The 23382-nt window shown below is 38.9% G+C and overlaps 1 protein-coding gene across 2 annotated transcripts in view; it reads left to right on the top strand.

Moving 5' to 3' along the window:
- The window catches only part of TFAP2D (transcription factor AP-2 delta), a 48130-nt gene that overhangs the window by 11202 nt on the left and 13546 nt on the right, over positions 1 to 23382 (top strand). For both annotated transcript variants that reach the window (XM_005146411.3, XM_005146412.4), the window contains 4 exons: positions 5071 to 5236; positions 7938 to 8056; positions 15239 to 15380; positions 22035 to 22148. In XM_005146411.3, the coding sequence (XP_005146468.1) occupies positions 5071 to 5236; positions 7938 to 8056; positions 15239 to 15380; positions 22035 to 22148 (541 nt within the window). The remainder of the gene's footprint in view (positions 1 to 5070; positions 5237 to 7937; positions 8057 to 15238; positions 15381 to 22034; positions 22149 to 23382) is intronic.

The raw sequence follows: 23382 nt of genomic DNA, 5'->3' as shown, positions 1-23382 counted from the left end.
TGGTTCTGATAAATTCTATGCAGTTAACTGCTTGCTTAGAATTGCTATTTGCTAGAAAAAGAAAAAATGCTGAGGAGAAGTAGAATTTCATTTCTTCATTTTGTAAGGTATTGTAAACTTACCAGAATTTCAGAACGGAGCAGAAAATATCCTATAAGCTGGAGACTCCCACTGAAAGCACCTGTAGATATAAATAATAGACTAATAAAAAGCATAGCACGTTATTAATATTTTATATAAGATTAATCTGCAGGCACTCAGGCGTGCTTATACTTAATAATGTACACAAGCGCACAAACATGCATATATCCTGAAAAAAAAAACAACCAGTACTTCTGCACTGTTGTCACAGTACTTCTGTGCTGTTGTCACCAGTGAGTTATGATGTTTCCTTCCATAAGTGCATGATATTTATGGGTGAATATCTTGGAGAAAGGAACTACCTCATCCTGAATGAATATGAAATACCCATCATATTGTAGCTGTTACTATTAACAAATAAGAAATGACCTTGAAGAATGTAAAGATGTGTGTTTCAATATAGATTTATAGACAAGCATTTTAAGAAGTGTTTGTATTTAAAGTGTAAAAATCATCCTCTGACATCAACTGATATTTCTCTCTCTCTAATTCCTAACAAAGTAATATCATTATGTATGAAAAGCATAAAATATGTGAGAATGTGGATTTTATCAATGAAAAGATGCACAAAAAATTAACTCTGAGGGCGTCAGGGAGACTTACATTTCAGCAGATGCCCAAGCATGACTAAATTGGAATAAATCATCTCACTCCAGCCACCCCATTGTCCCCATACATCTATACAAGGGGAAACCCACAACCAAAACAGACTGAGCTCTTTTTGTATCATACGTTATTGGGAGTTTTGTTGTGTTGACAAGACTGTTGGGTTAGAGTATGACTGTTGTTCTCGCTACTGTCATCTACACAACCTATCATCAGCTTGTGTTGGCATTTTTTACTGACTTGTGTTATCTGATGGGGAGACGGGAATAGGAAAGGAAAATACTCTCATGATGTTTGCTGTGACTACCTTTTTCAGTATCACATAGCCTAACTTTTGTTCATTCTAGGCTTGAGAAACAAATCAAAAGACCAGTTCACACAAAAAAATATGTTGTGCTGATCATGAACCACTCAGCTAGAGGGAAAAGTATTGGGTCCCAAAAGTAAGGTAGCAAAAAATGTGCACAGACTTTTGTTATTCTTCTCCCTGAGACTACTTGACAATAATCATATTATAATAACCATACAATAGAATAGACTAGTGTAGACTAGACTAGACTAGATTAGACTACACTAGAATAAACTTATAGGATAGTCTGTATTGGAAGAGACCCCTGCAATGAGCAGGGAAATCTTCAGCTATATGAGGTTATATATAATCTCCCAAGGTTATTTGGTAGCTAAGGCAATTCCTTTGTCTTTCACTCAATGGTGACCTGCTGCACAAAGCATATCTCCTCCTCCTCACCTATCTTTTTCATTTTGAACCATCATATTTGTTGAAACCAACACAAAGATGACAAATCAGAGGATAAAACTCAACTCCATCATGAAGAAGTAATTGAACAGAGTTGAATGAAAGAAGCCCTGAAGAAGTGGTTGTGTACCTGAAAGCTTCCCTTTTTTCTTTTATTTTTTTACTAATCTATTAATCAGTTGCAATATTAAAAATATTCTCCCTTAATCTAAATCTCATCTTGCTTGTGTCTTAAAACTTCTATGCCTGTAAGAAAACAACTGTCACCATTTACAGCCATCTCAAATGCAGTACCTTATGGCAACTGATGATGTCAGATCGGACCACGTCATCACTTCTCTGTGGGAATAAACATTTGTCCTAAAAAGAATATTTTTTTTACATTCATAGTCCCATTTCATGTGGTACTTGGAGCATGAAATTGCTGAGGCAATCTGCTGGATGATCCTACCAGTTATCTCACCTTCTGCTTGCTCTCATTTTCTTCTTAGCCTTGCAGTAGGACCAATGGTGTACATAGCTAGTCAGGGAGCAATGCAGTCTTCTTTATGCATGCTAGTGGGCACATTAGTTTGCTGTGTTATGTGTGGAGGTCTTCATTTGCAAAGCTGATGGGGTCTTACATATTTTGGCACCAGGAGCTGGTCTGTAAGGATTTCTCAAACAAGTAAAAGTTTCTAAGATGAATAAGGATCTCCAAATACAACTGTTAGACTCACAAAAGACATTTTTTCCATTCTATTTTCAAGGTAATTTTCTTCTGCTTCTTCAGCTGGTCTCTGTTAGCAGCTCCTCTCTCAAATACCCTGTTGTGACAAGACTGTCTCAGTAATTGAACAAGGCTTGACTTTTTCAATAGCACCTACAGTGGCATGGGTTGATGGGAAAGAAAACCTTGTTATTGCCACTGCTGTTTAGTGCAACTTAATACATACCTTGTTCTCTCTCCATTGAGCTGCACTTCTTCATAAAATCATTGGTCTACTCTAATGAATGATCAGAATATGGGGGAAGAAATACACTAAAATGTGTGGTTTTGGCAAGAAACCTAACCCTTCATTCTCTAGTATAGTTACATTTTTCCTTTCCTTTCTCTTTGCAGCAGCCCTCCTTTTGTTTGCTCTCATGCCTTTTCCAGTTTACCACTAGGTATAAAGCCCAGGATTTCGTCCATCTCCTCTTCAAGGCGGTGTTTAGGGTAGGAGATCCGTGCCTTCAAAAATGCACACATTTTGTGACAGAGACATAGCTTTGTCTAGAAAGCACGACACTGCTCTCTCTCTCTCTTGCTGTGTCAAATGAATAATTAATATAGTAAAGTAATTATGTTCAACAGATTTTACCTTCTTGTAATTTGCAACTTTCTCTCCATATTTCTGGAAAGCAAATGACTTAGATTTCCTGTTTTCTTTTACTTTTAACCCATAACTGGCTTACCTGGAATTTCCTTTTTTAAGATTATGTTGCATAGCCATGATATTTTTAAACATTTTAGACTGTAAGCAGCCCTCTACTAAATAATATGTAAAACTATTCCAGTAAATTATGGTTAGGGTAAGAGCAGTTGCAGGGTAACAGGTTTTTGGATTAAAGAAACAATTATTTGTCTGGCATAAATGATGCACATACTGGCTTAATCTGGCAAGAAGATAAACTTAAATATGACATTGATTTCAGTATAGTCTTATTATAAAATTTACAAACTTATTGAAGTAAATAAATATGTACACATTGCCGTTGTTTTCTTGACACATATATATGTACGTGTGTATATGTATTGTGTGGCAGGAGATGCCAAACAAACAAATCTACTCGGTGTTAACACTCTTCACAAATGTACCTGACAAACCAGAAGTTTGGAAATATTGATTGAAAATATTTATAAGTTTCTGTGCAGCCCTGCCTCAAATATGAAAACAAACAAACAAAAAACACCATAAAAAACAAACCCAAACAGCATCTTGAAAAGTCATAAAATATCCCACTGTACTGAGTCAGGATCTCACCCATCTGGGATTTATACCAGGAGATGTTCTTTTCTGGTGTTGCTGTCAACAGAAATGTTTAAATATACCTTCAAGAGCTGAAATATTTTGAAAGAAATTATATTTGCCTTATGTATGCAAGCAACAGTCTGCCTTTAATGAGGTCTTCACTAAAACTAGAACATATATAGTCACCTTAATTTTAAGAGGAAATACATGTGGAAGAAGATGAAGTAAAAGTGTTAGGATCTTTTCTAAAGTGAGCTATTGTTTATTTTTTTCATTCTATTTTGTTCTTTTCTATCCTATTCTCAGAATATAGATTACAAACTAAAATTTTAAAGCATAGTAAGTTGAGTTCTTGTGTTGGAAAAGATAATGGTGTTCACAGTGAAGAAGATGTTGTCATTGTAGCTTAAAGAATACAGTATACTTCTTTTAAACATGAATGAAGAGCACAGATTCATTCTGCTGTAAGGTCTTTATATCATCATCCTCACATAAACCACCTGAACTCCTTCTAGTAGTGCATTGAATTATATGATATTTTATATCACTGTCATATGCAGCTCATTCTTTTTCTCATCTTTTCCCCAGGGAAGAATTGTGCATGCAGTGGTAAGATTTATTTCTTCCACAGAATTTTTTATTGTTTTCAGATTGGAGAAGGCAGGTCAAAGAAAAGTGTTTTGCACTTGGTGATAAAATATGTGTTAGTCCTTCAGATTTATTTTTTTTTCCTTGGGAGTTTGTTCTGTACTCTTGGCTCAATTGCAAAGCAAGTTTTCTCTGTCACTCTCTCGTATTAGCTTTAAGCTAAAAGCTCAGTTTTGCCTGAGGAGTTATTGATCACAGCCTTCATTGAAAGATTTGGCGATAATTCAGCAGTTTCAGACCCAGGCCAAGTAATTGCCACTTTCAAGAAATAAACAGTTCCAGAACTAACCTGAGATAAACTGATGCAGCTCAATAGATTTCAATCATTAATATCAGCTGAGGGTTTGACCTAACTTTAGGAGTATATGAGAGTTCAAAGGTGTGGAAAGCTGTTCTAGCTGCAAATCACTGCAAACCTGTAGTGCTGTTGAATCTCTGTAGTCCTAAACACTGCTAAGATAGTTAAAAATTAACATTTGTCATTAGAACCAAATCCTAAATTTTTCACAAAATAAATTTTTTTAAATCATGAATGATACTTGAATCTGGTTTGATCTTTTGCTATTAATCATACTAGAAACAACAGTCAGTGATAATATGTAATTTTTACTGAGCATGAAATGCAAGGATATCAAATAGCCATAATAACCTATTTTGACTGCAAAGCTTACGAGATCTAATAATTCACTTTTCCCAGGCTGAAATTTCAATCCATCCATCTTTCTCAAAGCAACGTGATACAATATTTAAAAACAATCACACAAAAAACAAAACAAGAAAAAACAACCCACATCCCCCTAAAATAAACAAATAAACCCAACAACAACCACAAGTTAGCAACAGAATGGTTAGTTCTTCATGACTGAATTTCTCAAAGCACAGAATATGAGGTTTCCCCAGCTTTAACATCTCTTTTATGTATAGGTGGCACCTGCGTTGTTAACCCCACCGACCTGTTCTGCTCTGTTCCTGGTCGCTTATCTCTACTCAGCTCCACATCGAAGTACAAAGTGACCATTGCAGAGGTGAAGAGGCGCCTTTCACCACCAGAATGCCTCAATGCTTCCCTCTTAGGAGGTATTTTGAGAAGGTAAGTTGAATGTGAGAGTAAAAAATCCTAGACAGTGATGTATTTTCTCTGATTTTATTTTCTATAAATAGGCTTTGTTCTTTTACCACACTTGGTTAGGTGGTCACAGTTTGGGAAAGCAGGAGATTGATTCTAGGGAAATTTTCAGAAAAGGAGAAAAATGAAGATTGTGTTGATATTTTTCATAAAAAGTTTACATTTTTCGGTTAATTTCTTTTTCTTTTTAACCCACTCAGTTCAGTTAACTCCTCAAAAGATGAGTAAGTGTCACTTTGCCTTGTTTTGGACAAAACAACACCGAAGCTTCAGTGTGTGAAAAATTTCACCAGAGCTACAAATCTGACAATCTTGTTGAGAAACTGCTTAAAAGTAAATTGTTTTACCAAGTATAGTTACAGCTGTCACTCAACAAAGAACTAAAACACAGAGTGTAGGGTTTTCTTTTTCTTCCTTTCTCCTTTGCGTTATCTTTTGAGTACAGAAAAGACAGAACACACTGGTTTTATGTTTGTTGTTTTGAGATACTCAGGAGAAGCAAGTAATTGGATAAAATTTTGCTTCTAACTCTTCACTGACCAGAGTAGACATCTGCAGACAGCAGAAAGGAGGGAAGTGGCAGACTGTGCCTCACATTGCAAGTGGAAAACAAGGAGGCAACTGTAATTCAGCCAGGCATGTGTAAGTCGCAGTGTCCCTTAGGCATCAACTTAGATGGCATAAGCTACTTGAATGCCCTTTGATCAAAGCTAGCTGCAAAGTCATAGGCTATTTCATTGCTGTCGCTGAAGGCCACACGGATGTTCATACTTATACTGAAGGTCTTTTTAACCAACCTGCAATATTCTAAGATATGTAGTAGTCCAAGTGCTGTCTTGAGCCATCTTGCAGTGTAAGGACTATGGATCATAACATTGTTTCAGGGGCATAAGCCCCATTTAGCTGCCTCTATAGACAATGAAACCCAAAATCTACATCCACAAACATATTCCTCTGTTATTGCTTCATCTAGGTGAGGTCTTTAGCTAATAGTCACAGAAATATTAATTTCAAATAATCCTACAGCAGACTTCATCCATACCAGTGCAAGCTATTAAGAATGCTAGGTCATCAACCTGGACATAGGGAGTTATTTCTCTCCTCTGTTAAAATACTAGAATGATCTCCATATGTTTTTGACTCAGACCAAGTATCAATGTTCCAGATCAACCCTGGGCATTGTTCAGGAGTTAGCAAAAGCCAGGGACTAGTTCAGTGAGCAGTTTGGATGTACTGATTCTATCTTATGAAGCAGAGAGTGTTAATTAATATATTTGGTCAAGCTATAACTGTAGGTGTTACAAACAGAGAACAGATTCAAACACTCTGTCATTGGCCAGCAGAGATGTAACACCATCAAACCTTGTGTGTGGTTTGCCTGAGACCAGACAGGGTTGATTTTTCATCCTGACAGCCATCACTGTTTAGGTATTTTTCCAACTAGCATTTTTTCAGGATAATGTGCTCAGAAGACATTTCATGACATACAACGTGGTCAAAATTGTGGTATCCCTTAGTGGGAAAAAATGACCATTCAAATGGTGGTATTCCATATTTGGTTCCTTCTTCTGCCTAAAGAAATTTAAACCTGCACATCTAGTTAGGCATATCTAATACTCAGTAATTGACTATTCTAAGCTGAGGGTCCCTCAATCTCATTTGGGGCTAATTAAATATTTGTTGGACAAAAGCAAAGGCAGTTGTACTGATGGCTCTATTATTTAATGACCAGGTCATTCATTTGGGATGGGAGAGATATGGGTTCCAGCCATTGCTCTATTCAATGTTTAAGCATTTTAGTATTATCTGTTTGCTGCCAGATGGCTGCTGCGTTTGTCTCAAAGTCACAGGTTAATATTCCCTGAGGTTAAGAAAGAAATCGAACTTAAGTCTGCTGCATAAGTGAATATGTCTCAAATGATTCAAACACTGAGGTGTTGAAGAAAAGCAGATGTGGGACGCACCAGGAACCATTTTGTGAGAACAAAGTGATGTTGGCATTTGGGATAGGGGCATAGATATCCAATGATAGCTGGGATTTTAGCTTCAGCATTTCCTGCTGCCTTATCCTTCTTCCTTAGAAGTAGTGGGCTCTTCAGGCTACATTTCTAAATACCCAGGTTTCTACGTAAATTAAAGAGAGATAGCTAGAGCTGAGCTCCACACAAACATCTGCAGTTGATGTCTGGCTCCTTTTATGGTCAGGTGAGAGAGATGAGTAAAGTCCCCTCATTGTAGATGTATGTTTAATATCATTCTAGAAGTGTAAATTTCTTTCTTGATTGCCTTTGGAGCCTGGGGTGGCTAAATCATGTATAAGCAACTGCACAGTCAGTGTTTATATTCTGCGTTTGCATTCCCAGGCTCCATGCTCAAATCAGGATCACGGGTTTTACTAGGTGGAAAGCTGTCTGAAGATCAAATGTCCTTTTGACAGGGGTAAAAATGTCTAATTCTGTCAAAGGACCAATGTGAAAGACTCCCATATTGTGAGCAGGACATTAAGAATAGAGAACTGAAAGATTTTCCATTGATGTCATTAAAGCAGGCATTACCCCACACATTTGTCAATAAGGTGTGTGCAGTTTTTAGACTTAGAAGAACATGGGGGAAAAAAATGCAAAATAAACACAAGTTTCTCACTCCTATTGTTCTCTCATGATAGAGCAAAATCCAAGAATGGAGGACGCTGCTTGCGAGAAAAATTAGACAGACTGGGACTGAATTTGCCTGCAGGAAGAAGAAAAGCAGCAAATGTCACACTCTTGACTTCCTTGGTAGAAGGTAGGGCATATAATATTGTAATACAGTATAAATTTAATTAAAATATTTCCTTGTATGCAACTATTTTCAATCACAGCGTTAAATATAATAATACATATTTTGTACAGAGAGAACTGATTTGCCTAAAGCCACAGACAGAACAAGTGGCAATATGGAAGTTCACTCTGCAACATGCTGGCACCAAGCGAATGGTTTGGTCCTGCAGTCTCCTCAGCATTGATCTGTGCATTTTGTGCTGGGATCTGACTTACCAATCAATGATCCAAATGTTCTTGTGAGAAAGATGTATGTCTCATACCACCTCTACAAGTAGGTTTGTTTATCCTTCTTTTATTTTTTTAACTTGTGAATTTTCTGGAGCTGTTCCAAAACTGTGATGATTTTTTTTTCTCCCATAAGAAAGCATAATATTTAGACAAGCCTTTTCCCTCCCCACACATAAATGAATGAAATCTTCTTTCAGATAAACTCTAGAGAGGTTCAAGAGATACTTCCTTGGCCTTTATTTATTGTTTAAATATCATTCACCAAATACTGCCAGGCTCTTCAAACCTTCAGCTGGGAGATGCAGGTTCAAACCCCTCAGGCAAAGGGAAGAAACTCTACCTGAATCTCTTCTATTCTTGGTGAATCCACTAAGTACTTACTTTGTTGTCTGGATGCAAGTGGCAGCTCTGGGAATTTCAGATCCCTCCTCCTTAATACTGAGAACACTCAGCTCATCCTAAAGGTCAACACCTTCTAGGTTCATAACCTGAAAGAACCATACAGATCTAGGTAAGCAAGCTGAGGTCTCAGCACATATTACCACAGAACCACAGAACTACAGGAAGGTTGAGGCTGGAAGGGACCTCTGGTGATCTTCTAGTCTAATCTTCCTGCTTAAAGCTGTGTCAACTAGAAGAGGTTGCCAGGACCTTGTCTACTGAGGTTTTTATCTCAAAGGATGGAGACTCCACAAGGCAGAAATAGTGCTGAAACTGCACCAATGGAGGTTTTTCAGCATCTAAGAGGGGGGAACCGACCTTCTCAGGGACCACTGAGCACAGAGAATTACAATGGGGCCGCTCTGAAATACAGGTGTGTCCATATCACACCTGCTTGTAATAAAAAGAAAGCTGTAAAGGAGTTACAGTCTTACATAAGGTATCAGTTCACCTTCACAGTCCTGCACACATCTTGGGTCTTAACAGGGAAGAATAAACAGAGCTCTGTGTCTAGCTACTACAAGAGACTGAGAGTGAAGAAGCTTTCTTTCAACTGCTTGTCTTGGATTGATGGCAAAATACCTCTACTGTAAGTTAGAATTAGATTCCTTTTCTCAAAGGACAGAGCTGTGCTTACCTCACTGCCCTTTGCTTAAAGCCAGTAACAAACCTATTATCAAGCCTATGAGATTGCTTTTTGTTTTTGTTTTGGGCTCCTTTACTGTCCAAAACAGTCCTAAAGATATATACTGAGGAGACTGAGCTCATTTTGACAGAGACCTGTTTGCCTAGACATGCTGATAATGAATTATATCTACTGGAATTTTGAGGAAAGACATCACCATGTGCATCAATATTCCAACAGAAAACAATATGAAACTCATTTTCTGTCTACGTAACCAACCCTCTGCCAAGCTCAGCAGTGCTCATTGTTTTTGTAGTAGAAGGTGTCCTCTTTGTACACAGTGCTTCCAAGTACTTATTACTTCCAAGTGGTACTAACTTGTAGCACTGTTACTGCAAGAAAACTCATCCCTCAATGGCTCCTGCTGCTGGAATAGGCAGAAATGGAAAGACACAGGCTTATTCCATATTTCAGAGGACATGAAGAAAATAACCTTCGCTTTTTCTGTGTGATGGCAATAGAAAAATTGACATCATGACTTATTCGTCTTATTAAATCCCTAAATACTACATGCACTAACATTAAGATTCAAGACTGTGTCACTCTTGATTACTTTAGATGGTTCTACATTTATTATTACAAAAGTTCTTATGAGTCATTGATGTATGGAAGCCTTTATTATTTCTATATGGTAGAAATGTGCTCAACATCTTGATTGTCTCTTTGAGGAAAGAAAAGACAAAATTAATTATATGGTGATTAGGTATATTGACCAAAACCATCTCAAAAGTTTCTAGCATGACTAATACATTTCTTCCTATAAAATAGACTAAAATCATTGACTTTTGGGGGTACTGCTAAGTTCAGCAGAGGAACTGTAATAAACTTCTAGGCTGTTGTGGTCATGTGAAGATCCGTTATGAAAATTATTGGGCCCCCTCCCTTTTCTTTTTCCTGCAAACTTACCTCTTTGGGGATTCAGCATGGCTGCTGGGTGTGTACTGTTACTCTTGGTTTGGTCAAGTTGCACTTTTAGTGTCTTTGGTAGGGATTTCTGGGGCCCAATGTAGGAATTGTTTGACATATCAGCTCTGGTTTTTACGTTGCCAGTCACATAAATCAGCACAATGGGTGGAAAGAGACTGGAAGAATGAAGTCCTCATTGCAAGTCTCCGCAGCAGTATGGGAACTATTTTTGCACAACCTATAGGTGAGGGATGCCCTCTAGCGCCTAGATTAGGTGAAGGGAAAGGTCATTTTTCTTACCAGGTCTAATAGGAAAATACCTACGTCTTAGATAAAACCATAAAGGCTCCTCCATTAAATACTAGCATTGCCAGGGCTAAGCTTTACGGGTGGCTCAAAGGAGTCAAAGGCCTCCCCCCTGGGCACAAGAAAGAATGTGAGGAGAGGTGTCCCCTTCTGTTTGGACAGGTCATAGCATAAATGTCATTGCAGATGCAGGTAAAAGCAATGCATGAATGACTTTAAAACCATAAGATTTTTACACACACATAAACAAACAAACAAACAAAAAAAACCAACAGAAAACAGAAAAAAATAACCAGAAAAAAAATGGAATCTGTTTTCCTGTCAAACCTAATTAAGACACTAAATTTTCTAGACAATTGATGTCATTTATCATTTTCAGACCAAAACACTAAGGAAAAATAAGTCAAAAATTACTTTTTTCACCCTGCTATCAACTGTCACACTTCTCCCCCACCAGCCTTTGTTTAACTATCCTTCCACATGTTCCTCCTCCCTTCTCACCCTACAAATATAAAAAAAAAATCCACCTTCTGCTTATCCCTCCTACCCCTGGATAGCATTTCTGCTGCGTAGAGCATCCGGAGGAGGCAAAGCAGAGGAGAGTAGGAGGTTCAGATGCTGAATGTCCCTCTCCTGGGACACAACTCTCGCCTTCATTCTGCATAGGAGCATCTCTCACACTTGTTAGACTCAGGAGACATGCATACTGCTCTTTGCACCTGCCCACAGAAACCTGTCAAGGTACATGGCTGGCCTCTCCACTCAGGCTTTCCAGAGCTGTCTTTGCCAATTCAGTTTCAGCAATTGTCCTTTACCATCATGCAAAGTTCCCTGGACAATTGTCAAATCATATAGGAAACACAGCACTGTCTATAGCTACAAAGCCGTGTGCTGGGAGAGTCAGTAATCCCCAATACCTATTCTTTGTCTCTGCAGGAGAGAAGAACTGAGGATATTGCATGTAGGGAATTTGCTTTGAGATTGGAACAAGGCAACTGGCTATTACATACAGGGATTTTAGGAGTTTCTACTTTTAGTATGACTCCTCCCTGATGTAAATAATAACTAGGCAGAAGGCAAATCTAAGATTAAAAAAGACGAGGTTAGTTTCTTCCACATTTCCAACATTTCCACATTCTACCCTGTAATAAATATTTACCCAAATTATGATGTAGACAAAGAAAGAACATCTTTTATGACATTTTGTACAAATTACTTTACCCCACCAAGCAGGTGTATTTCCTCCTATACAGTAATACAAGGAACATCTATTCAGGGTGATTGATGAAAAAATAATATGTATAGAAATATATCATTATCCACCAAATGACCATTTGGTCCAGGTTCAAAATTACATCAATGAAATATGACAAATAGTGTTCTGTAGAGTGTTTTCATGTCCAGATTTGGTTTTCTACTTAGAATTTGATATTGTAGTTTGGAATGCCTACTCCTTATATCACGTAGAAGTGCATACTTATATGGATAAATATGCATAGCTCTAATGTGCAGTCATAAATACATCAGCTTTCCATTTCCAGTAAAAATACATTTAAAAATACATTTAAAATATTATTTTTATTATTTCACAAGCACAATAGCTATATTTTTATCTATCTATATCCACAAGCAGATAAGACATTTTATTTCTTTTTGTTCATGACTTGACCTCCTCATAAACCGTTAGTGCTCAATCACAATCATGGCTCCAGGTAAAATGGACAAGTTTTATAGTTTTGTATAATTTTCTCAGATCAGCAAAACCGTTTAGTGTCAGTTTCTCAGCTCTAGTAAATAATACACACCATCTTTGTAAAGGTAACTTTGAATGAAAATTCATATTTTCATTCCCCCTTTTTTTACATTAAGTGCAAACATAAATATTTCAGACAGTTTGTTGCTGATCCTATTACATCAATGCCTACAGTTCATCACATAAAAGTTTTGCTCTCTTGAAGAAAGCAGTAATTTCCAATGGCTAAGTATTTAAATTCCTTGCTAACTTCATTCTTTATTACTTGGGTTTGACTGGGATCAGGACAGAGCTGTCTGAAGAACAGTAGTTCCAGCTGATGACAGCTTCAAACAGTTGGATTTTTATCTTCTTTCCATGCTGCTATGAAAACAAACCTATCAAGTGTTTTAATAGAGTTTGCTCAAAAGCAAAACCTGGTGGTTTTCTGCAATTGATTTACTCTGTAAGTTTTTATTTAAGGAAGAGTAAAATCATAGTAAAAATGGAAATTTTGAAATTGAAATTTTGAACCATCTTTACAGAAATTTAAATGCCATGGTCTCTTCATGGACAAGAAAGGGTACAGATTCGTACCCTTTCTCGTTCATAAAAAACTCTGGGATATATTTTTTTAAATACAAAACTGGCAGCCAGTTATATGCTTTTTTATTCTGAGTCACTGTTAACACACCACTGAAAACTACTTTAATTTCACTGAATATTATATTACTTTTCCAGAAGCTGTAAACTAAGTGGAAATCATATCTCCTTCCAACTCAGAAATAGTGGTTGCTTGTTAACTGCTTATTCATTTGGGGCTTATTCATACTGGAAATCATGTTTAAAAAAAAACCAATAATGCAGATGATTTTGTGTATAATCTTAATTTTTTTCCGTAAAATTGGTTACAGCTGCCAAGTTTGTTGATGGCTAGTATCAGCAAATTCCCTGGAGCAGTGCATGTATTTTACTTGTACTTGGATCCAGTTAGGTGAGATAAATACAGAATAAAATATTTGTGGAAATTTAATGTCTTTTCTCTGGTAAAAACTCCAGTGATAGAAGGGGAGACAATAAACACTGAAAAGATGGAGAATAGAGTCATTAATGGAGGTCTTTATGTCTCACGCTGCCCCTGCACATGACCACTGCTCCCATGGAAGTTTCCAGCTTCCTTCGCTTGCACAGGTCTGTGCAGAGCAGACTCAGTCTTGCTGGGGATGGGATGTATTTCATCGTCTCTGTTGTAGCTGTATCCATCCTCTCATATCACATTGTAGCCAGCAGGGAGAAATCAGCACTTCTGGCTGATTAACAATTGAATTAAATTGAAATAATAATTAAACATTTGATCAGGCTCCTCAGAAAAGCTGTGGAATCTCCATGTCTAGAAATATTCAAGATCGGGTTTGAAAAGGCCATGAATAACCTAATCTAAGACCATGCTTTCAGCAGAACATAATATCCTGAGTTCCCTTCTAACCTGGACTTTTCTGTAATTCTTCTGATCCAGTTTTGCCTCCTACTTTAGTATGGCATGATACATGCTTCAAAAGTTAGTTTGTCTCCACTGACCTGAAAGTATTAGATCAGACATCAATATCGGCATTTAATCAGATGAATTGTACTGTACATATTCCCAGAGGGAAGTGTTCCAGGTCCTGCATCCCTCTTAACTGTTCACCTGGAGCATTAGGCTGGTCTCCAAACAGCCAGGATCCAATTCCACTTCACATGATTGCAACCAAATACACAATTCTGAAATAAATAAAATAATTAATAAAATAATAAATAAAATAGCAACAACACCTAACCCTAAAACTATTCTTGAGCACATTTCTGTTAAATCACTCATGCAGATGTGCTTCAACATACACTTCAGGTACCTGACCTATTTCTACGATGAGATGAGAGCAAGTATCATCTGGAAGTGCCTATTTCCCACCAGGAAAAGACTAATTTATGCACAAGTGTGCACACTCCAGGCAGCTGTGTTCAATCATATGAATTCCACACCATGGCTGGCAGAGTCATAGCATGCATGCCAGAGAAAACCCTAACACAAAATTCTGGGTTCTCTAAGCTGGTGGAGAGGGGCAGGTTCTTCTAGAGGCACTTGGCACCCAGCATGGAGTTGGGTTATGGTGTATGGTGTAGTAAGGTAGAGGTGCTCAGTGCCATCCCTGTCACAATCTTCTCACAAAGCCTAATCAAACCACAGACTTCCTTTGCGTTGATTTCGCCACCTATAAAACAGCAACTGTGATCTTCATTGTCATCCCTTTTTGTCTTGTCTGATCAACTTTGATGGTAATCATTTTGGAAGCAGGATTATTTCTTGTGCTTTATTTTGAGGCCTGCTTATCTTTAATATGGGACACTTGTATTGTGCCTGCTGGCTTAACACCCAAGCAAATATGCTGAAATGTACATTATCCCCACAGGTCTATTCTACAGAAGGTTATTATCTGAGATCTTCAGAGATCTTTATTCCTACCTTTCATAATTTCCATGCCTTAAATATCAATCATGAAATGGGCTTACAAAACTTGAGCAGCTGCCCAGTACTCACTGTTAGCAAAGGAGGAGATAAACCCAAGTGTCTTGACTGGTATATTTTCCTGAGAGGAACACCCTTCCTATCTTCTGGCTGCCACCATCTGATGACTAAGCAAGAGCAGGCCAAATGGGCTCAAATCTGTAACAGATTGGGAATGAATGTCTACAAAAGTGGTTTGTTATTGCTTGGGTTTTTTGGCTTTTTTTAAGACTGGAAAACATTCTGCAACCATAATAACAGTAATAACCCTAAAACCTGACTGACCTGTTTTGTTTAACTACAGGGGAAGCATTACATTTGGCCAGAGATTTCGGCTACACCTGTGAAACAGAGTTCCCTGCCAAGGCGGTAGGAGAGCACATTGCCAGACAGCACATGGAACAGAAAGAGCAGACAGCGAGGAAAAAGATGATCCTAGCAACAAAGTAAGAAGGGAAGGGAAACTAAAAAAGAAATCTGGCTGTCACTTCTCCATTTTGGATCTGGGGGCTGGGGGAGGGAGGAGTGGGAGTGTGGAGCTGGGATTGCAGTAACTGCTATCACAACAGTAGTCACTGACAGCAAGTGAGAGCAATCTTCTTTAGAGATGCTGTAAGAGGAACCTTCTTTACTGCAATGAGGTTTCAGTGGCTGTGCTCTCATGGCCTGTGGTTAAAGGGGCATGTACATCTCAAATGCTTTGGTTTAGATGAAAGGAGGGTATACTATTACGTGCTACAATCTATAAGCACAGAGACCAGCTTTGTCTCCTGTTTACGTGTGACCGGGAGATCTAACTTCTACTAAAGTGCTAGTTACTGTGGGATAATTATCATTAGTCTTCTGGAGAGAGCTAGTTTGCACAGAGATAGATGCTTTTTGGATGGAAATTGCAAGAGTTCCCCTTAAGTCAAAGGCCCTGTAACAACGTACACCATCAGGGGAGCTTTGCTAAAGCCACTAAAGACAAATGAAGACACCTGACTTTAAACAAACCACTCACCTCCCTGAAGCAGTATCATCATGTTAGAATAACATTTCATCTAGGTTAATTAGCCTTCATGAGCCATGGGAAACAAGGATAAATAGTAAGTAGGGAACAATGCAGAGCTACACTAGGTGTACAGTTTATCTGTCTGGTGTAACCATGAACATATACATACTCTTCTTACGCCTACTGCAGTGTCACACAGGCAAGAGAGCTGAGGCCAGGCGCCAGAGCTGTCAAACCACCATCCCAGTGGTGGAAACATTGGGAAATCATGCATGCTGGGATATATCCAACAGAGAGCAATCACCCTTTATTAGGGGAGAAGACTGACCAGCAACAGGGCTATCCTTTGTATTCCAATGCCCTTCTGCTTTGCCAGGATTTCTGGCCTTTGTGTCCCTCTCGCATCCAGAACTCTTTGCCCTGAACATGATCCAGGGACAACATGAATTGAAACATCTCAGACTTGTGAATTTGGTGAATATAGCCTATGATCCTTCCCTGGGGTAATAAACTGAGCACCACGTGGCTTAGGGGTGATTAATTTAATCACTTGTAGCTTAAAAGGAATAATATAAGTGGAACATGATCTTATTCTTACCTATACCCACATTTGTTTTAAGGGCATGAGGAGTTTCAGAGACATGAGAATAAACCAGCTGGCAAGAAGCAACGCCTCTCTGCAAGCTCTGTCTTCCTACTGCTGTATAGGCCATTAACAATCTGCACCCCTGCCTATGTAAATGCTGGTTGTACTGCTGGGCAGCACAGCCTAAACAAGAGTTAAGATTGCAAGTTGCCCCCATTGGAAGATTTTCTCACCTATAAATTGTTACTCAACCCCTTCTTTTCTGCCTCTAGTGAGATCTTATTCCCATAGGTTGCAATAATCAGTGGGTAGCTATTATATCCTGCCTCCAAAGGCTGCTCCATTGAGGGAGTCTCACTACTCGTTCTCACCATTCCATACCTACTTTCTCCCCCTCTTTTACTGCTGAGATGGTGAGTTGTGGGCATACATTACTCCTAACCCACATGAATTTTGGGCTTGTTATCCTGCACTTGTAAGGAACAAAATTACTTTTTCTCCATTTATTCAGTTTAAAACACCAGATAAATTGATCAGAGAGATCTGTTGATAGTATGAAGGTAGGCCATATCCTACTCTAATCAGAGTGCTTGTAACAGGAACAGATGGGTCGATGTGTGTGCTACTACTGCCCTCTTCTGACTGGAAGGAGAACAGTAATTCAGAGGCTAGTCCTGCCCAGGTACTACAAGAGACGCTGGTCCATAGTATCATAATATTAGCATTATATTTCCCGCCATGCTTCCATGTATCTGCTTGTAGGTGCTCCAAACATCTGTCAGGAATATCAAATATTCACTAGGCACGTACAAGCTCTAGATTTATAATTTCTGTAATTGTGCACCTGTCCTGCATCATGTGCTTGTGAGATAGGACACCAGAAAAAGTGGTGGATTGTTGTGCTGCCACCAAAATCAACACTGAAATTACAGGGTGGTAAAATCACCCATGACAAGCTTTGCCTATGGAAAGAACTTGACTACCACCACCTCTGCGCATTGCCATCGTCCACTCTAAGTCAGAGCCAGAAGCCCATAGAAGTGTGCCTTTGGTAACACTGGTGAGATCTTGCACATGTGGGGTCTTGAGGAAAAATAAGGGAAAAGAACAATGTTATTTCCACAATTCCTATTACATAGATGAAATTCCATTCTGGATTCAGACATCCAACTTCAGAGGCTTAATTCAGTTGCCCAGACATAGGTACCTACTGCCATTTGAGAGAAACTGTGTTATCCAGGTTGGTTACCAGCTGCTGCTCCAGATCTCTTTTTCTCTACCAGTGATTATGGATGTCTCGGGCAACACATATCTAGGCGGGGGTAGCTAAGAGCTCTATTAGCTCTTAGTGTCTAGAATGCAGAGGTCTCTTTTGTCCAGTAAGAGCTCACAGTGCTATCCAAGCCATCTGTATATACCTTGTGATGAAGAAATCCACCCTCTGAAATATTTCAGTTGCCATGCACAGAACTGTGGCCTACAAGCTAGTGAAAGCTAAAGACTGCTACTTTAGATACCAGTAACCCTCTTTAACACGGGGAGGCTCTCTTTAGTGCCCTGCTCAACTCTGCCTGGTCTGAGGCTATGCTGATAGTAATACAATAATTGAAATCAGGACCATTTTTTACCATGGAACAAGTCATATTCATTATGTTAAACTGCCTGACCTTCCAAAACTATCTCTTGGAAATGGTCTCTCATGTTCGCTAACTCAGGACCTGCCTAGGATAGTATTAGTTGATGCAAGAAGTTGGTGGCATGGCCTATTCTAACAATCTGATAGTCTAGACAATGGAGCCTTACCTGACAATTGTAATGAGAAGAAGAGATAATTCTGCTCTGTAGCCAGTACAGAACACTGAATACAAGAGACAACAAAGGCAGGATGAGAGTGAAGCAAGCTTTGGTTAAGAGCTTACAGGACAAGAAAGGGGTTAGCAAAGGGATAATGGAAGAAGCTGGTCTCCTATGACTCTCCTTTCCATTCACCTCCTTTGACAAAGTAAATGATTGTCTGGGCACTTCAGAGCAAGATGCTTCAAAACAAAGACTGAATTGTCATAATTCTAGTCAAAGGGTGCTGATACTGGCTTGTTAACCCTGGACTCTTTAGAAAGGTTTCAGGACATATCTATGTAATTCGCACTTAAACGAAAAATAAAAAAAAGGAACCTGATTCCTGATGGTCTTTTACCACGGGCTAGTTCACCTTGCAGAGATGTGGGAGACCCTGAATGACTTTACAATTGGAGACTGAACTTGTTCAGGTTGCAGCTAGGACAGGTGCAGAACTGCTGAAGGCTGCTTCAATAATTCCACTTGGTGGAGAGGTACATTGTCCTGTGGGAAACATCAGAGTATTACAGCACAAGGCCTTCCACATGAGACAGAGGGACAGATACACACATATTTACACAGACCAAAACAGAACAGTGTGAATAACAGTTTTATGTGGGATTACTTACAGCCAGTACAGAGTAATCAAAATCTAGCTCATGACACTATGTGCTCAGTTTTATGAAAAGTAGCTCTGCAACTAGACACACAGGACTTGCATCTCACTGATGTCTGGTCTTTGGGTGCCTGGCAACTCTGCCACGTTTGCAGTATATGAGACTCATGAGCACACATTTACCCCACTCGTACTCACCACAAGGCATTTGCTTTAGCAACTTCTAGAGATAGGATCATGGATTAGATGGGTTCTTGTGATCCAATACAGATTTTTTATCTTTTTCTGATTATATACAGGAATATCTGACCATCTATCACAAATAATTGGGCACCTCCCTTGCTGGAGTGACCAAGACTTTTCTTATTAATCTGTGGTTTCTAAAACAGCATAACCACCTTTGTTTTTTCAAAATCACAGTCCAACTCAGTAAATAATTGTCAGCCACTCTCCCTGTCATTACCCCAGGTGATGTTTTATTGCTAGTGGAGGCTCTGAGACACCACTTTACCTATAAATCTCCTTGAAAAAAAAGTAGGTTACTGCCTTTTGCAGGTTTTCATGTATAATAAAAAAAGTTTTTTCTTTTCTTTCAATCTGCCATCATTCGGTAAAGACTTTTGACATGTGAAGATAGAAAGGAACTTAATTGTGCACTTGGCTCTGACACTTTCCTTTGTCAAAATGCAAGAACTTCTAAGATTAACTTTTTCAACAGGTAGAAAGTAGAGGTTGGAGGAAGGAGAGAAGAGCAGTGCTGACAGGGCCAACTGGGGATAGCAGATTGTTTAGAAGCCAAAATGACTGACTGTTTTCATTTGTTGAAAGGAACTGTTTTTCCTCTAAGGACCTGATTTATTAAAACTGTATGCTGCATTTACATACATTTCTGCTGAATACCTCTCTTTGCCTGAAAGGTTAAGATGATGCTCTCTTTGCAAGCAGTCAGTATCTAGGTCCATACAGATGACAAGTGCTTACAGAAATCAGGCTTGGATGAAGTCCAGCAGCACAATAGGAAATAGTGGTTTATATCTCCTTTCCTCTCAGTCAAGAGATAGTTGTGGTATCCACAATCTATGTCAACAACTTGCACAACAGTGATAAAATTCAGAGTAGAAAAAGGTTAGTATAGTTTCCTTGCTTGACAATAGAGAACCTTCTAAAGATCAAGCAGCTGAGTTTACCTACTTATTTTTTGTTATGCCCCTGTCCCAAAGGACAAGAGTTATAAGGTGACAATGAACTTAAAATTTATGCAGGACCAGATGTGCAAAGTCTTCTAACAGAAATTGTGGACAACAGAGATATTCTTTAGTATTAGAAACTGCCCACACACACAGTGATTGCATCTGTGCTAACAAAGGAAACTATTCACACACTGAGTCATGAAATTGCAATTGTCTCTCTTATTAAAGTGTTAGAATGGTTTCTTGAACTCTCCCGAATATCTTCTGGGCATGTTCTGGGAGATAGCATACACCAGATTCCATTCTGAGGAAGCTGCCCTGTTTAGGAGGCTAGGGGAACATAACTATTCAGACCTTACCAGATGATGACAAGTTACATGAGGTTATGAGAATGATGCCTGGCACTGTATAGTTTACAACGCAGATAAGTGTCCTGATCATCTGGTGGGAATAATGTCCTCCTGGCTTTACACCAAGTGCCTGTATTTCCAATACAGTCAATGGAAAATGATATGCTCATTTGGAGAAGTCCTGAGACGGAGATCCAGTTTTAATTAACTGTATCATAAACCAATTGAAAGTAAGTGGTGTCTCTGTTTATCCATGGTCCAGATAGTAGTCTTCTGAGAACATGCACTAAATAGAGCTGATCTGGTTTCTTTTTTGAAAAGCACAGTAGTAAAATATTCCTAGACTAATTTGCAAACTGGTCCAACACAACAATATTACAAGAATGAAAAGGCCATATTTTCAGGTCTCTTCTAGCATAAGGTCCTATACAGTGGTATCCCATGGGATATTTTTAAGCCCCAAGTGCTGACACACCCTGAGAGGTCTAAGGTAAGGCCCAAGAAGAAGAGAGAAGACAGCAAGGCCATTCATACTTACCAAAGAAGTTGGGCCACTAGGCTGGTAGAACACCAGGCAAGACAGAGCCCAAGGTCCCATTGCAAGATGCTAAACTGTGGTCCAAGGTCCTATCTTCTGAAAGAGTGTATTGCCCTGTAAATGATCACTGAGAAAAAGTGGAGACGATGGGTTTTTCCTCATGTGCCTGTCTGTTATGTAAGTGCTGCCAGCTGAGTCATTGAGCTCCTCACCAGAAAGGAAGAGTCAGTGACAGGTACAAGTCCTCTGGACTGCTGTAGACACCTACTTCAGGCTGCCTGATGTGTGGTAGAAATATAGAACAATTTAACTAATGTTTCAATAGGAAATTTAAATACTGTTGCTGGATTTAATTCTCAATCTGGGAAGACCTATGGGAGAGGTCTCAGTTGAGAATCCATCAGTTCTGTCACAGGCTCTACAAAGAAGCAGCATATGGTCAGAAATGGAAACTGGGAGAGCAAAGGTAGCATTTTCCTTCACAACTCCTAGTGTTCCACTTGTGTTAAGAATTAGGGGGTTAGGAAACAAGTCCAAAATGGCCAGGACTTCTACTTGCAGATAAACCAGAGCAGACAAGCAACTATACAAGTAGTGTATTTACACAGCATCTTCAGGCATGTTCTAATGCTACGTTATCATTTTCTTTAACCATAACCCTGGCTTCTAACACAGGTGAGCTTAGTCAGGCTTAACACTACCAAACTGAGTCCAGTTCAGGACAGAAATCATGTTTTAAAATGTCAGTGTTAATATCATTCCAGAGGGCAACTATTCCTGTTCAAGACATTCTGTATGTTGCTGGCTCTGAGAACTTGGGGCAGAGAACCAAAAGGGAGATTTGTTTGCCTTTAATTTCTTTAACAACACAGCTGCCAAACATTTCTGTTATGAATGAGATCATTCAGGATGAGGTGACAGTGTTATGGGAATCAGTTTTATGGAAAGGACTACATTTGTCTTATTTAAGAATTTCCACTTTCCTTTTAGACAAATATGTAAAGAATTCCAGGACCTCCTAAGTCAAGACAGATCACCCCTTGGATCCTCCAGACCAACTCCAATATTAGACCTCGACATCCAGAGACATTTAACACATTTCAGGTATGATTTTGAAAGAGGAACAATTAACTAAAATCCATAATTTTGATAAAGACTACGTATGATGTTATAGTGGTATTTGTTCCCTTAGCTAGGAACTTAACTAGACTATAATGTCCATAATACCTCTGTTCTCTGTGCCTATTAAAAGCATGTGTTTGTCCCGCAATATAGGTTAGGTTAGTTGCATTCACCCTGCTTCCAGGACCACAGTCTGAGTTTTCATAAGTAGTTTTCTACATCTCCTGGCCAGATCTGCCCATCTGTCCAGAAAGTTGTCTTGCCCTGTATATGAGCCAAATCACTAAGTAACAAAGTGGATGGTCCAGAAATGTAGAAACTGAAGTCCAGAGCCAAAGTGACAATATAGATGAATGAAAGTAGCAATAAAAGGAGGAACAGTTAGGCTGCACCTTTACCAATTAATTAAATAGTTCCAGAGCCTCCTCTATGCTACTGAGACCATTTGACATCATCTTACTGTGATCACAGTATTAACTTTTCAGTATCCAAAGCAGACTGTCCTCAAAGTACGCTACCTACTGGAACAGTTTTACTGCACTAATTGAACAACTACTGACTACAGACAACACCCTGGAAAGGTGTAGGAGAATGCAAGCTGGCTGAGACTAGAAAGCCAGAGACTCAGTTTCTGGGCCCATGCCATAGCAATGTTTAATTTACTGGTGTAGACAGCCCAAGAAGCCATTATGAAGACAAGGACCAAACTTCATCAGAATTTTGTCTAAGTTATGGATAAAAATGTATAGATGGTTTGAGATCAGACAGATTTATTAGCCCAGGAGTTGCTGTATAATTTCACATTTTTGCGTTAGGCAATGTACTAGATACAGCCAAGAGTGAGATTGCAACTTCCAGAGGGACACTTTGAAATTGTGGGGTCATCTAAGATTATTATCAAAGATAAGCTTGATGAAGCATCCTACAGGTTCACACCACAAAGGGGAATACATGACTAGCTCAGGCTGCAGATTTTATTTTTTTTTCTAGCAATTAGCTGATATGTGAAATAATCAACATGTAAAGAACTGTTCCAGAGAGTTGTTTACAGATCATAACACCAAACAAGTTCATTAGGCCTATAAAGGCTTAGAATGATGTTCCATATTCTTTGCTACAGCCAGCTGAGACACTCTTCATTTGTTGGGTGGACAAAACAATTTTGGACCCCAAAATCCAAATGTCTTTTAATTATGATTCAGGTAGAGTATGAAGC

Source organism: Melopsittacus undulatus, chromosome 3 (genome assembly GCF_012275295.1).
Source record: "Melopsittacus undulatus isolate bMelUnd1 chromosome 3, bMelUnd1.mat.Z, whole genome shotgun sequence".
Taxonomy (NCBI): domain Eukaryota; kingdom Metazoa; phylum Chordata; class Aves; order Psittaciformes; family Psittaculidae; genus Melopsittacus; species Melopsittacus undulatus.
Note: the sequence above shows the minus strand (reverse complement) of the source record. Positions and strands in the feature narration are given on the sequence as shown.